The sequence below is a fragment of the Electrophorus electricus genome, chromosome 21 (assembly GCF_013358815.1).
Source record: "Electrophorus electricus isolate fEleEle1 chromosome 21, fEleEle1.pri, whole genome shotgun sequence".
NCBI lineage: Eukaryota > Metazoa > Chordata > Actinopteri > Gymnotiformes > Gymnotidae > Electrophorus > Electrophorus electricus.
The window spans coordinates 1,656,780-1,671,210 of record NC_049555.1 but is presented as its reverse complement, the minus strand read 5'-3'; the positions used below and the strand labels follow the sequence as shown (position 1 = coordinate 1,671,210).

The window sequence follows — 14,431 nt, the reverse complement described above, 5'->3', positions numbered from 1 at the left end:
TGCTGACGACACTCCAGCTGCAGCATGAATAGAGATGGTAATATGTTTTATTCATCAGAAAGTACGAATGACAAAGAGAGAGAAAGGGATGCCAGGAACAGAAGGGAATAGATGAGTGAACATCTTTTACTATCCACTCTACTTAAACCTGACCATTGTTTGCTGTGAGTGTGTGTGTGTGTGTGTGTGTGTGTGTGTGTGTGTGTGTGTGAGAGAGAGAGAGAGAGAGAGAGAAACATGCAACAACCCTCTTAACATTTGTGTTTATGCAGAAAATGCTACTCTAATTAATGCTACTTAATAGTCAGGCCACATTATTATTCAGAGAAAATAAGTTTAATGCAATAAGCAAAGAAACAAACAAACAAATAAATACATTTAAAGCTATCCCTAGCTAAAGTGTATGCCAGAATCAACAGGCCACTGGGTTCTTCACCTATAAGCAACATTATAAGTGGGGTTAAACTAACCTTTTTATCTCTTTATCTTTTTTTAAAAAACACAGGACCAGTGTTACGTAGTGATATATTTCGCCAGTGATAGATTTGACTGGTGAATTAAGACAGAACTCACAGTAACACATGGAATATTGCTGGACCTGATAAAATCAAAAATGAGAGAACAGAATAATAAAGAGATGTTTTCACTGTAAACCAGTAATATTCTAATTTTCAAATATTGATATTTGAAAATTAGGCACATAAATACAGTTATTAGGCACATGGATGAAGACACAAATGATTGTAATGCTGTTATCCTGTATTTACAAACCCAATGTTAAGCTTTATAGTGTTACGATATATATATATATATGTGTGTGTGTGTGTGTGTGTGTGTGTGCGTGTGTGTGTGTGTTTCTGTGCCTGTTCATCATCCACAGTCTCAGAACTCCACATCCACAGTCTCAGAACCAATTTTGGATGAAACGAACAGAATGTATATAAATACTTTCTGTTGTCAAATTGTATTGTTTGGAGTAACAGTCATGATAATTGTACTGAATTATTCTATAATTAACTACTAATTAAGCATATTTTTAAAAAAAATTACATACTGCTCTCAACAGTTTCACAGTATTGCAATTTGCTTAACTTGTTGAGCCTGTTACAGTGCATACAGTGGATTACCCACATTAGTGGTTCACTTCCCATCAACAGAAGTTGTGTCTTTCATTATATGTTCTAAAATATAACAAAAATATATATGTTCAATAACATAACATCACCTCAAAGTCACCAGCCTTTCAGCATCTACAGTGGCTCAATTGGTCTACCATCTACCATGGTCAAGTATCCCATATGCCTGTGCTTTGATTCCCAACCACAGCACAATCTAGGCAGTGAACTGCCTAAATACTTGTCCGCAGTAATCACCTGATTAACACTTATGTCTCTTAAAATATGTAAAGGGAATCAATTCAAATTGCTTTAGGACAGCTATATCTGTTATTATTATGTCTCTAATATACATAATGTATTATTATTGAACTGTGGAATGTAATATAGTATGTAATGTATTTATGAATTAGTGTCAGTGTTGTTTTTTTTATATGATGCAGAAGGTTTGGGCTGGAACATATCTTTACATTTTGGCACCTCTGTGTGTTTCAGAAATTGGATTTCTATTTCACTGTAGTTAGTAACTCTATCTTTTTTACAGAAAGTTTTGCAGAGAAAAGCATGGCAGAACAGTCTGCTGATAAGGACATGCCAGCAGAAGAGAGTGATGGCTCATATGCCCCCAGTACTGCACCTGCTGGCCTGTGGAGAAGAATGTGGAGAGCAAGTGTTACAGCTGGAGCATTTCTCCTCCTATACACCATCTCTCAAGTTACTGTGAGTCTACAAACACCCTATACTGTTTGAGCTTATCTACTGCTGCATACATTTTGAATTTTCTAGAATAGAAAATAAACCAGAATAATTTATATAAGAGCATAATTAATATGTCATTATTAAACAATTTTTAAAAATTAAACAGACATGCAAGCAAATGCACATTAATGTCATATTCTTGCAGTATTTTTTGATGTGTGAGATTTTGCATCAACTTCACAGTTCTTCACCATTGCCATCTATGAGGTCACTGAGGTCCAGACCTTGGTCATTTTTTGGAGCTAAAATTTTAATTTGAAGCTCAATACAACTGGGTAAAAAATGCAGCTGACTTCACTGACAAGATGCATGAGTACCTAATATTTTTTGACTTGTTATTTAATGTTCACTGTGTGAGAGAGAGGGCGTGAGCATAGCCCTTGCTGCATCAGCCCTTCTAGTGACAGCAATTGTAGTTTATGCACTGCAACAGGTCAATTGTTTAAACTGCCAGTAAGACAAAGCAATCATTATGCCGTTATCCATAAGAAACATTCAAAACAGTAAGATACAGCATTTGTCATAAAGGCAACTGAAACATTTTAAATATGCTTAGTCTGTCTGGCCATGATGAAGACTAGGCTATTTGTTTCATATTAGTAGATTAGCTAACATTTCACACAACACCACTGACTAAAAATAGATTATGTAGACAACAGTGTCAATAATAATCAATAACAGGCCTACAAATTGACCACCGAAGCCAAATTTGTAAATACATATGTGTATAATGATGTCAGGTTGAAATGAATATAAGCTTTTGTTAGTTTGTAATGATGTTACTCTTAAGCTTTTGTCTTTTATTTTTACAGCTGGTTAAGGATATAAACAACCTTAGCTTAATTATCATTCTTCAAATCCAGACACAGACATACAAATCTGTGTAAGTTTATGCTTTAATCAGTGCTGCCCAGACTTTTTCTGCAGTGCATACTTTTGTAGATAAGAATATTTTCGAGCCCGCCCTCCCACTCCGACATGTCTTTTGTTTCATCTGCCTTCCCTCCACAGTAGGTCCATGCCCCCAGGCGATGTGCACCCCACTACTGGAACCACTGCTCTAAATAATGTCCTTATGATTTATTATTCATTCAGCATATTAATATGAAAGCCCCACTCCTACCTTACAGTAAACTATCGACACATTGATAATAGGTGTAATTTAATAATGCCTATCCCCACAGAAAACAAGCAAGGCAGAAATGGCAAAAAGGTTAAAATAGAATACTTTAAATATATGCACAATTATGACTAAAAGACTGTAGACAGTTGTATTTTTAGAAATAACTTAGCTATCTGGTTGATATGGAACAAAACCGAACGCCACTTGTTTAATTTCTGGTGATAACATTCTGAATGTTGTCCAGTTTGAGTTGAAATGAATAAATAAACATGAATGTATATTCTGAAGCAGTAGTTAACTATATTATATTAATATATTGTTGTAGTAACTATAGTAGTTGACTGAAGTACTGTTAACTGTAATATTGAATAATTATTTGTGATTTTTTTTGTGATTTTAAAAAATCGCTTAAAAGAGGTAAATGTTAAAACTAGAGTCTGCACTTATGGATGGTAATAACTATGCCTTTTCATAAACTGATTACTTTCACTTATGTATCTTTTTCAACAAAAACAGAACTGGTTTGAGTATCCAAAAAAATACATGGTATGTCAAAGAAGACACAATATGATCAGAATGTGCCAAATCCTTGGCAATAAGTTCAGTTGTAAAGACTTAGTAATCACCAAATCCTGGTTGTTGCTCCAATTGTAAGGACTTTTTTAATAAGCTGTGAAATACCAAAGTATCAAATGATGCAGAACTTTTTTGGCATTATTGTGCTTGATATTATGCAAGGGGATGTTAGTCATGATAAGTCATAATCAAGGGCGATAACTGGCAATAGTTCAGTGAAGTCATTAACTTTACACAGTACTTTGGGGATCTGTGAATTATTAAAAATTAGATTCTGAGAGCACCTTTCAATATGTAACAGAAGTATTATTTGGAAAGTGAGCTAGTGGCTACTCTCTCTTAGGAGTTCAGCATGTATTTATAAAACTGTAGACTGGAAAACCATTTTGCTACAGCCTTCTGCCAACCATGTTTCATTAAGGAATAGTGTGCATGAACCTATAAAGATCATTTACTAAAAATGATTTGCCAAAGATCTGATGTTAAAATGTTAACCCTTTGAACTGGCAGAAAAGCTCCCAGTACAATCATAACCTCACTACATCTACTGCATGTATTTAAACTGCCCTACTCCTTCTGTTACTAATCAAATCAAGAATCGAGTGAATTACTGGCATGTTAGACTCCGGCTTGTTTTCAGAACAGTGATTATCATCTCAACTATAGCAGGGACCATAATATACTATCAGTGTCTCACGCACATCATCATCTCTCACACACCCACAGATGGTTCTCTCTTTTACATGCTGTCGTTCTATTTCACACAGGCAGTGAAAAAATCTTGTGTAGAAATTACAGTAAATCTGGCCAAATTTTTTTTTAATAATCTATTGCAAAAACTGTTGATAATTACTGTAAAAAAAAGTATGCATGTTATTGAATACCAAGTTAAGAGTTTCCACCTGTAAATGATGTTTCTTGTATACTTGTAATTCCGTTTAAAGCAACTTATTTTAATATATTTATATAGTTGTTTAATAGAAAACTGAATTAACAGCTTCTCTTTATTCATTTTTTTTTCTATTTTGTGGAGGATACTGATGTATTTGAGTTACTTGAAGTGATTTTATAGCATTTTTAAAGTGACAAGTTGGCCAGTCATTCTTCAGCTTAGAAGGTGTTGTTGGTGTTTGTGCTGATAATAGTGCCAGCAGGTATTGATGGTGTTTGTGTGGATAATGCCTTGCCTTTATCAATTGACGTGTATATCTTCTTTCCCATTTGACTTCTCAGGGCTATAAAGATATTTTGGTTCTTTTTGTACTGGTGGAGAACCATATTGTTCAACTGGTCCTTGGATGAGGTCTTCTTTTGATGGATTTGACTGTTCTGCTTCTTACATCTTGAGAGAGGACAGTCATGATTTACACACGATACTCTTGTTTTTAACAAGAGTCATAAGAGATCCATTGCCACTGCTAATTCTAATACAATTTGTGTGGATTTCAGCAAATATTCAACCACATTAACAAAACACTCAGACTTTAATGGATTCAATTGTTTAATGAATTGTTAATTCAATCAGTGGCAGTAGCCAGAAAGCAAACTGTGCCAAGGAACTTCAAAGTTTTTCTGAATAGTCAATTAAATCCACAACTGCACCTGAATAGTTGGAGCTTGTCACACTTTGAATGATTGGACTGAACAAGCTTTAGAATGGTATAAAGGGCATACTTGTTAGGTTCTATAGAACCCACAAACAACAATGTACATACTTTTTAAGATGGTGGCACTGTTTACAGAATATTTCAAAAATTTGCTTTTTTCATTGTGAAGTAACACCACACCACATGTAGAGCAGTATTCAAAAGAATGCTACACCAAATATACAGCAGCATTTGAGAAACACATTACACCTCATATGCAGCAGCAACTGAAAAAACAAATGAGAGCCTCAGAGGAAGGTCCCAGTGACTGTGGAGGGTCAGAAGTCGAATCTTACTCAAACCTCAACTTGAGATACCTCAGGTTTCTACAGTTTAGAGTTGTAGATACTGTACATACAGCTTTAGTCCAGAGCTGGAGATACCAACGCCCCACCCAACCAGAAAATGGCTGAGAAAGTGGAAGTGCATGTGAATATGGTGACTTCATCATAATCTGTTGCAGTTGTAAAGATGCATCAGAGAGATTTGCAGAGAGACAGAGAAGGCTCACACCCTAAAACATTTCAAAGAGGTTGGCATGAAGTAAGGCAAGAGTGCACCTCAGATGTTCTGGAATATTGGAACTGTAGAGCTGACTGTGGTCGATGATATCATATACAAAGACAGAAAGATAGCCATCCCAAAAAGTCTACAAAAACAGATGCTATAGTGAGTTCATGAGGGACATGGAGAAGTGTAAGAGAAGAGCTCGCAAAATTATCTTCCAGCCTAAAATCAATCAGGATATTTCAGATATTGGATCATCCTGCCAGACATGCTTTAAATGTCGGCTGAGTAATGCAAGTAAACCACTAATGCCACATCCATTTGCTCAGAGACCGTGTCAGAAAGTGGGGGCTGTTCACACCAAAGACTTCCTGATAGTCACTGGCTATTCCTGTACACAGAAATATGTCGTCTGAACTCCCAGTACAGCACAAAGCATTATTACTTGCATGTAGGCCAGTTTTGCCAAACATGGAGTGCCATCTGAAGTATTTACTGACAACAGTCCACAATTTAGCAGTGCAAGTTTAAAGGCTTTTCTAAAGCATTGGAATTTGTACACACTCCACAACAAGCCCACATTTTCCACAATCGAATAGCTTGTTGGAAAAGTGCAGCTGGAATTGTCAAAAAGGTCATGAGGAAAAATACAATGGAGACGATTTTTACAAATCTTTGTTTCTTATCACAGTATGCCACTAGCGTGCAAGTTTTCACCTGTTCAATGCTTGATAGGATGTTTTTTAAGCAGTGCCCCTGGGCTGTATTCCAGAAAGCTGGCTAGACAACCTGTAAACCTGAATTTAGACTAAGTGACCTCTCCCCCTGTCCTGGACAGCATGTCTAGAATTGTGGTTTTAAAAAGGCTGATTTGAGTTACAGCAAAACCCATAATCAATAGAGTGCTAATAATTCAACCTGGGTTTCCACATGAGAGAGATGCAGAATTATATTCTGCAAATGTCTTTATTTAAAAAAATCATCTGCCTCAACGACAGAGCGCTCAATTAGGAGAGTTAGTAAAGGCTTTTAGTTTATAAAACTGTAATAGTTGTCACTGTGTCACATTTTCCTGCTCCTGGCATTGCAGTTCCCACGGTGACACCTTCACTTGTTTGTTTTGTTTTCTGTTCCTGGTTTCGCTTTGGTTCTGTTTTGCCACGCTTCCTTGTTTTGGTTTTGTTCTGTTCCAACCCCTTGCTAGTAGCCCCGCCTATAATTATTATTATTATTATTATTATTTATATAGCACCTTTCTCAAACTCAAGCTCCAATTTTACAAAAAACACCTGTGCAAAAAGTCCAGCTGTGAAATTTCCTCGCTACTAAATATTCCACAGTCAACTGTCTACTGATTATTATAACAAAGTGGAAGTGATTGGGAATGACAGCAACTCACCCATGAAGTGACAGAGCAGGGTCAGTAGATGTTGAGGCACATAGTGTTCAGAGGTCACCAACTTTCTGCAGAATGAATCACTACAGACCTCCAACCTTCATGTGGTCTTCATATTAGCTCAAGAACAGTGGAGCTTCACGGAATGAGTTTCCATGGCCGAGGTCTCATGAAGGTCTCACTCTGCTTGTTTTCTCCCCTCTCTGTCTCCTTCCTCCATTAATACAACCTGCCTAACTCCCTTCCGACTCATGGCTTACTGACCTTTACTTTTTTTTAAGTCTCTAGATGGCTCACAGAGAAAGGATGTGTGCCTGCAGTACTGTACGTGACTATGTGAGACTGTGATGTGAATATTTCATTTGTTAGCATGGCTACATTTTGTAATGTTCCTGTTCCTTTTGGGTCTGTTTTCACAGTTTGCTTTCTGACAGCCATGTGTAGCTAACCAGAGCTTTTTATTTAAGATAACTAATTAGTTAGCTAAGCATCTGAAGTATTCATGAAGTGAAAAGCATTGATCTGTCTTCACTATCCAGTATCAGTAGTTGCATGTCAGTTAAGATATTTATTAAGAGTAATTACAGGCCAAGGGGATAAACAGGAACACTTCATGTCAATCAATCAATACTTCATGTTAATCAATCAACACAGTAAAGTGCTTCAGATTTTATTTGATAAGCTCTTGGAGTTTGCATGCAACAGATAAGGAGTTTGAGTTTAGATTTTACATCTATGTTATGTTTTAGATTATAGTTTGTCTGTTACATTGGACCCCATGGACTGTGTTGTTATTGTTGTTTTGCATGAGGGATCATTCCTTTTGGATGCATTGTGGCTGTTTTAAAGCTTTACAAAACAATCAACAAATCAAAGAAAAGACAAACACTCATGGTAACCAAAAGTAAATAGTAAAGAATGACAGATTTAAAAATCAGAAGGAAGGAGAATAATGGGGTGAGAAATCAGTGCTGTTGACAGAAAGGTATCCTTTCTCTTTATGGGAACCAGAGGCATTGAGAGACAATTGGAGCTTTACGGTTATTTCATTAATTGTGATTACCCTATACATTTACAAAAACTGTAAAATAAGAAAAGCAGGAAACAGGGGAAACATACTAATAAATTGTTTACTTATAATGTAATACCAAATAACTGCTGTATTAACTAGTTATATGTAGAAATTAATAGCTACAGTTACAAACATAGACGTTTAACATGCATACACATCAACACAAACAATGACCAACAACGAGGTGCACACTGACAGTGGTTTAAATAAACATACAAACACTTAACGTCTAAACCCTGTACAGGTGTGTGCCCTCACGGAGGGTGTGGCTACAAACAAATGAACCCCCTGCACGTGGCAGACCGTACCATGTGACTCATGGGGGGGAGTGTTCCATGAAAGTAGTTCTGTCAATTCTAGCATTAGTATTACTTACTGTAAACCACTTATTGTATTTCACACAGTAGACCAAAAGTTATATGCTTTAATAGTTACTACTTGCTGTATGTGCCATTTGGAAATCTCAGCCTCTCTTCTGAATGTGGTGCAAGAAAACAGAACATTGCAGTATAATGAATATAGTAATGATGATAATATTAACAATACTATCAATAACAAAAATAATACTAATAGTAATAATAATAATAATAATGTGGTTCTCAGTTTATATGTACATGTGTTGTGTGCAGGGTTTGTGGGTTCTCTACATGCTGAATGGATACAGAGCTTTTCCAGCAGCCCATAAAGTGTTGGACCTCCTGCAGTATCTGCTATCAACTACTGACTCCTCTGGCCAACAGGTGACTACTCACAGATTTATACACTAAATATCAAAGGTGACTGGTCCCTAACACCGGACATTAAGATTCAGTTTATATTAGTAGTTAGTTCCCTTGGTCCAGACAAAAGCAAAAAATTTTACATTGTTGCTTTTCACTCCTGGTTTGCTTATCGTTCAAACTAACATATTAACCATTGAAGCAAAAGATTTAAACAGTTATATAGATGGGTCACATCAGGACTGAACAGCTGAATTTTATGACATATTTCTCCGCAATAACTGCCAAAATGCAAACTGCCTTATGAGAGGGGTTTGTGTTTGGGGTGGTATTTTTATCAGTTGAAAATTCAGGAAGAACTGACAAATTTAAGGAGGCATTATGGAAGCAACAGCACAAGGAATTCCTCTACTGCAGGGAGTGCATTTTGAATGTGTGACGGGGCAAGCAAGGGCAGATGCTCACGGATGTAGAGCGATGGATTTATTGTATTCCAAGTTCGTGGTGGGTGAACAAGCCAGGGTCAAATCCAGGAAGGCAAAGACAGGGGTAATGCAAATCATTAAGGTAATCAGTCCATGTCAAAAAGCCAGAGAGCAATCATAAACCAGGCAAACTATTCCAAAAAGGGGTAGGCAAAATCAGAAGACAGAAGAGCAAAAAAACAAAACGGATACACAGGAGAGAAATCAAGAAAAGAACACTCGGTATGCACAGTAGATACTAGTGGCAATACTTCGCAATAATGGGAAGTTCTAGGCAGGTTTAAATACAGTTGAATGTAGAGAAACAAGTGAAATCAATATTCCGGCTGGTGATGAGGATCTGAAGGAATGTGTATGATTGGTAGAGTCATGTACTTGGGGTTTGGCCGTCATGACAGTAGTCCCCCCCCCCCCCCAAAGAGACCTGAACAGCCGAGGTATGAGGATGCCAACGACGCCCAACGACTGGTGCGGAAAATGCCGAACCCACCTGAGAACCCCCCAGAAGGAAGGCGGCAAGGGCGTCCCCGAGAACAAGGAGCAGGCCTGTCAGGAAACTGCATGTGGAAATCTGAAAGTAGACCGGGATCCAGGACATCACAACGAGGGACCCAGATCTGTTCCTCAGGACCAAACCCCTTCCAATCAACCATGTACTGGACCGAATTCCCTCGTCTCCTGGAGTCCAGAATGCGATGTACCACATACACTAGGTTGCCATAGTCAACCTGTTGAGGTGGAGTGTCGTCAGGAGACATCTCATCCAAAGGAGCTGGAACAGCAGGCTTGAGAAGCGAGACATGGAATGACCTAGAGATCTGCTAATGTGCAGGCAGATTGAGTTGGTAAGTCACTTCATTTATGCGTTTGCATACTTCAAAGGGACCAATATACTTAGGACCAAGTTTGTGACATGAACCCGGTTTACGGAAATCCCGTATGGTCTCCATGAGAGAACCATACATGGTCTCCCGGCTGGTGCATCTCCTTCCATACCCTCTCGCTGCATTGCATCCATTCATCCACAGCAGGGATATTGGTCGTAATCGAGGTCCACGGGGCCATCGGGGGCTGGTAGCCTAGGAAACACTCAAAAGGTGTTATACCAGTGGAGAAACTTGTGAGCGAGTTTTGGGCAATTTCTGCCCAAGGAAGGAACATAGACCAGTCTGATGGATAGTGCAAACAAAAACAGCACAGGAACTTGCTTAGTTCTTGATTAGTCTGTTTGCATTGGCCATTATCATGTGGGTGATAACCAGAAGTAAGGCTAATGGCAACTCCTATGTGTTCAAAAAAGGCTCACCACACACGGGAAGTGAATTGAGGTCCCCAGTCCGACAAGATGTCTTCCAGGATGCTGAATACCTGGTTGAACAGGGCCTCTGCAATCTGAAGAGCTGTGGGAAATCCAGTAAAGGCAATGAATCATACACCATAAGTATAGTAGTATTGTCATTTGAGCAGGGTAGGTCATTGATGAAATCATTGGCTATATGGGACCAGGGTCTTTCAGGTCTGGGAAGTGGCATGAGTTTACCTGCAGGTAGAGTGTTAGGGGTTGTTGGCTGCATACAGAACAGGAAGAAACGTACCTTTGTACATCACTTGTGATCATCTCCCACCAATATTGGCTAGCCAGGAGCTGTTGAGTGCGAGTCTCACTGGGCTGTCCCGTAGCGAGTGAAGAATGAACCCAGATTAACAGCCAATCCCACCATGATGCCAGTATGTAACGTATCCCTGCAGGACAATCTTTTGGGATGATGGTACCTTGCGTGGCTTGTTCAATTTCCTCATCTATCTCCCAATGTATGGATGCCAAATGTACCCAGGTGGGAAGGAAGTTTTCCTGGTCATAAGAGTCCTCATCCGTCTCCCTTAGGTGAATGTGGGACAGGGCATCAGCTTTAATATTGCGGGACCCCGGATGATACATAATCCTGAAATGGAATCTAGAAAAGGACAATGACCAAAAGGCTTGATGGGGTTCAATCATTTGGCTGACTGCATGTATTCTAAATTCTGGTGATCAGTGATCACTAAAAAAGGATGGTTAGCCCCCTCCAACCAGTGCCTCCATTCTTCTAAAGCCAGTTTGATGGCTAACACTTCACGTTCTTCTATTCCATAGTTACATTCAGCCAGGGCCAGTTTATGGAAAAAATACGCCACGGGATGTAGTTTGGAAGCCTTATGTCTCTGAGATAGAACAGCCCCTATGCCTATGTTCAAGGAATCTACCTCCACCACAAACGGGATAGTCGGGTCAGCAAGAAGGGGAGCAGTGGTAAATACTTTCTTTAGCTCTCTGAATGATCACTCTGCCTCTTGGCTCCAGCATAGCTTGGTCACTGCTCCTTTCAGGAGGGCTGTAAGAGGAGCTGCTATTCTACTGAAGTTCCTAATGAAGCATTGGTAGAGGTTCGCGAAGCCGATGATACTCTGGAGCTTCTTGACTGTGGTGGGTGTGGGCCAAGTGAGAATGGCTTCTATCTACGTCATCCATGGTGATACCGCCCTGGCTGATTACATATCCCAAGAAGGTCATAGTAGTGAGTTGGAACTCATATTTCTCTCCTTTCACATACAGTCCATTGTCCAGGAGTTTCTTCAAAACAGAACGGACTTGTTGTATGTGAGATTCCAGATCCCGTGAGTATATGAAGATGTCATCGATGCACACGAACACATATTTTCCTATGTATTCACAAAGTGTGTCGTTGATAAATGCTTGGAAGACAGATGGTGCTACCCTGAGACCGTAAGGCATAAAGCATAACTTTATATTCATAGTTACCCTTGGTGGTACTGAAGGCAGTCTTACACTCATCTCCTTTTTTTATATGTATCAGGTTGTATGCACTACGGAGGTCTAATTTGGTGAAGTATTTGGCTTCTCTAAGATGTTCTAGGGCAACAGGGACAAGTGGTAACGGGTATGCATATTTTCTGGATATCTGATTAAGGTTGCGATAATCAATGCATGGATGTAGACCTCCAACCTTCTTCCTTACAAAGAAGAAGTCAGACGGCAGGGGGGACATGGAAGGTTGAATAAAGCCTTGAGTTAGTGTCTCGTCAATGTACGTCTCCATGGCTTTCTCCTCTTCTTGGGAGAGGGGATATACAGTATGCAGGCTTTAGGTAACACGGCTCCCTCCAGGTGATCGATGGAGCAATCATTTGTGTGGTGACGGGGTAACAAGGTATCTCTTTGTTTACTGAACACCATAGTGAGATCCTGGTACTCTTGAGGAACAGAAAAGGTGTGGTTGTCAGCAGGGCTTTCTACAGAGATGGAACATAGGTCCTATGTAGGTAACGTTAGACAGTCCTTCTTGACATTGAGACGACCAATGAGTGATCTCCCTTTGTGACCGTGATATGTTTGGGTTGTGTTGTTCCAAGCATGGAAGGCCCAGAATGATTGGAAAGGATGAGGCTTCTATAACCAGTAGTGAGATGAGTTCTGAGTGAAGTGCGCTAGTGGTGAGTCTGACTGGTGTAGTGCACAGAGTGATGGAGCCAGGCCCTACTGAAGACCCATCTAGAGCAGCTAGGCGAAGGGTCTTAGGTAAGGACTCTACAGGGATGTCTAAATCTTTAACTAGGTGGGCGTGTATAAAATTGCCTTCTACTCCGGAGTCAATCAGGGCTGTAAACAGAGAGGAGGGAGTATGAGCCTTAACAGACAGGTAACGTAAAAGACTTCACTACCATCTGTTTAATGGATATGATCCCTACCTTGGTAAGTGGTTTGGTGAACATGTCTCCTCTATGGGACAAGGAAGTAGACCTGTTGGGTCTAATATGACACTCCCTGACAACATGTCCTGAAGACCCACAGTACAGGCACAGTCCCTCCAGGAAACGGTGTCTCCTTTCCTCCACAGTCAGGCAAGCAGAATCACATTGCATGGGCTCCACTGCATTCTCTTGTTTGGGATCTACTCTTGTTACAGGAGTGGTATAAGTTAAAGGGGTACTGTTGGCTCTACACGGTTTTCATTCCCATAGAAAATGGTCAAGATGGATGGCTAGGGCTATAAACTGATCGAGGTTGAGCTCGTCATCCCAGTAAGCCAGTTCATGCAGTACCTCTGTGTTCAGACCATTCTGGAAAGTGACAAGCAGGGCCGCAATGTTCCACCCACTACCAGCAGCAACGGTACAGAACTCACGGGCATAGGCTGACACAGAAGTCTGCCCTGGCAGAGTTTGCTAAGCATTTCTCCGCATGCTCTCCCCCCATGTGGGTGATTGAAAACGACATTAAATTGAGCGATGAAGTCCTCAAAAGAAACCGCCTGTATGTTTTCCCAGACGGCAGTAGCCCAAACTAGCACTTTTTCCATTAGACGAGAGGTATGGAATGCAATCTTTGCTTGGTTAGAACAAGGAGGGATGCTATTGAAATACAGGGTGCATTGTAACAAAAAACCCTGACACTTTCTTGAGAGCTGTCGTATTTATCGGGTTTACTCATGGGGACTGCATTTGGAGTACCGCTGGGAATGGCAACGGATGCCATAGACCGCGTGTCCATAGACCGCGTGAATCCCTCAAGTACCTGTTGGTGTTGGCCAAGTAGCTGTCCTTGGCTGGTAATAGCTTCCTTTAATGAATGCCTCTGAATCCGCCATCTGCATAGTGGCAAAGTATTCTGTGTCGGGGCAAGCAAGGTCAGACGCTCACGGATGTAGAGCGATGGATTTATTGTATTCCAAGTTCGTGGTGGGTGAACAAGCCAGGGTCAAAAGCAGGAAAGCAAAGACAGGGGTTATCCAAATCATTAAGGTAATCAGTCCATGTCAAAAAAACAGACAGCAATCATAAACCCGGCAAACTATTTCAAAAAGGGGCAAGCAAAAATCAGAAGACAGAAGAGCAAAAAAACAAAAACGATACACTGGAGAGAAATCAAGAAAAGAACATTCAGTATGCACAGCACAGTAGATACTAGTGGCAATACTTCGCAATACTGGGAAGTTCTAAGCAGGTTTAAATACAGTTGAATGTATATATCAATA

The 14,431-nt window shown here is 39.8% G+C and overlaps 1 protein-coding gene across 3 annotated transcripts in view; it reads left to right on the top strand.

Moving 5' to 3' along the window:
• The window catches only part of ptpn5 (protein tyrosine phosphatase non-receptor type 5), an 88,229-nt gene that overhangs the window by 28,463 nt on the left and 45,335 nt on the right, over positions 1–14,431 (top strand). For 2 of the 3 annotated variants that reach the window (XR_003410665.2, XM_027010494.2), the window contains exons 2-3: positions 1,660–1,835; positions 8,824–8,934. Coding sequence is in view for 1 of the 3 variants with exons in the window: in XM_027010494.2 (XP_026866295.2) it covers positions 1,680–1,835; positions 8,824–8,934 (267 nt within the window). In the remaining 2 variants the exon portion in view is untranslated. Of the gene's footprint in view, positions 1–1,659; positions 1,836–8,823; positions 8,935–14,431 lie in introns of those variants that run through there. The other variant, XM_027010495.2, reaches the window with a different exon arrangement.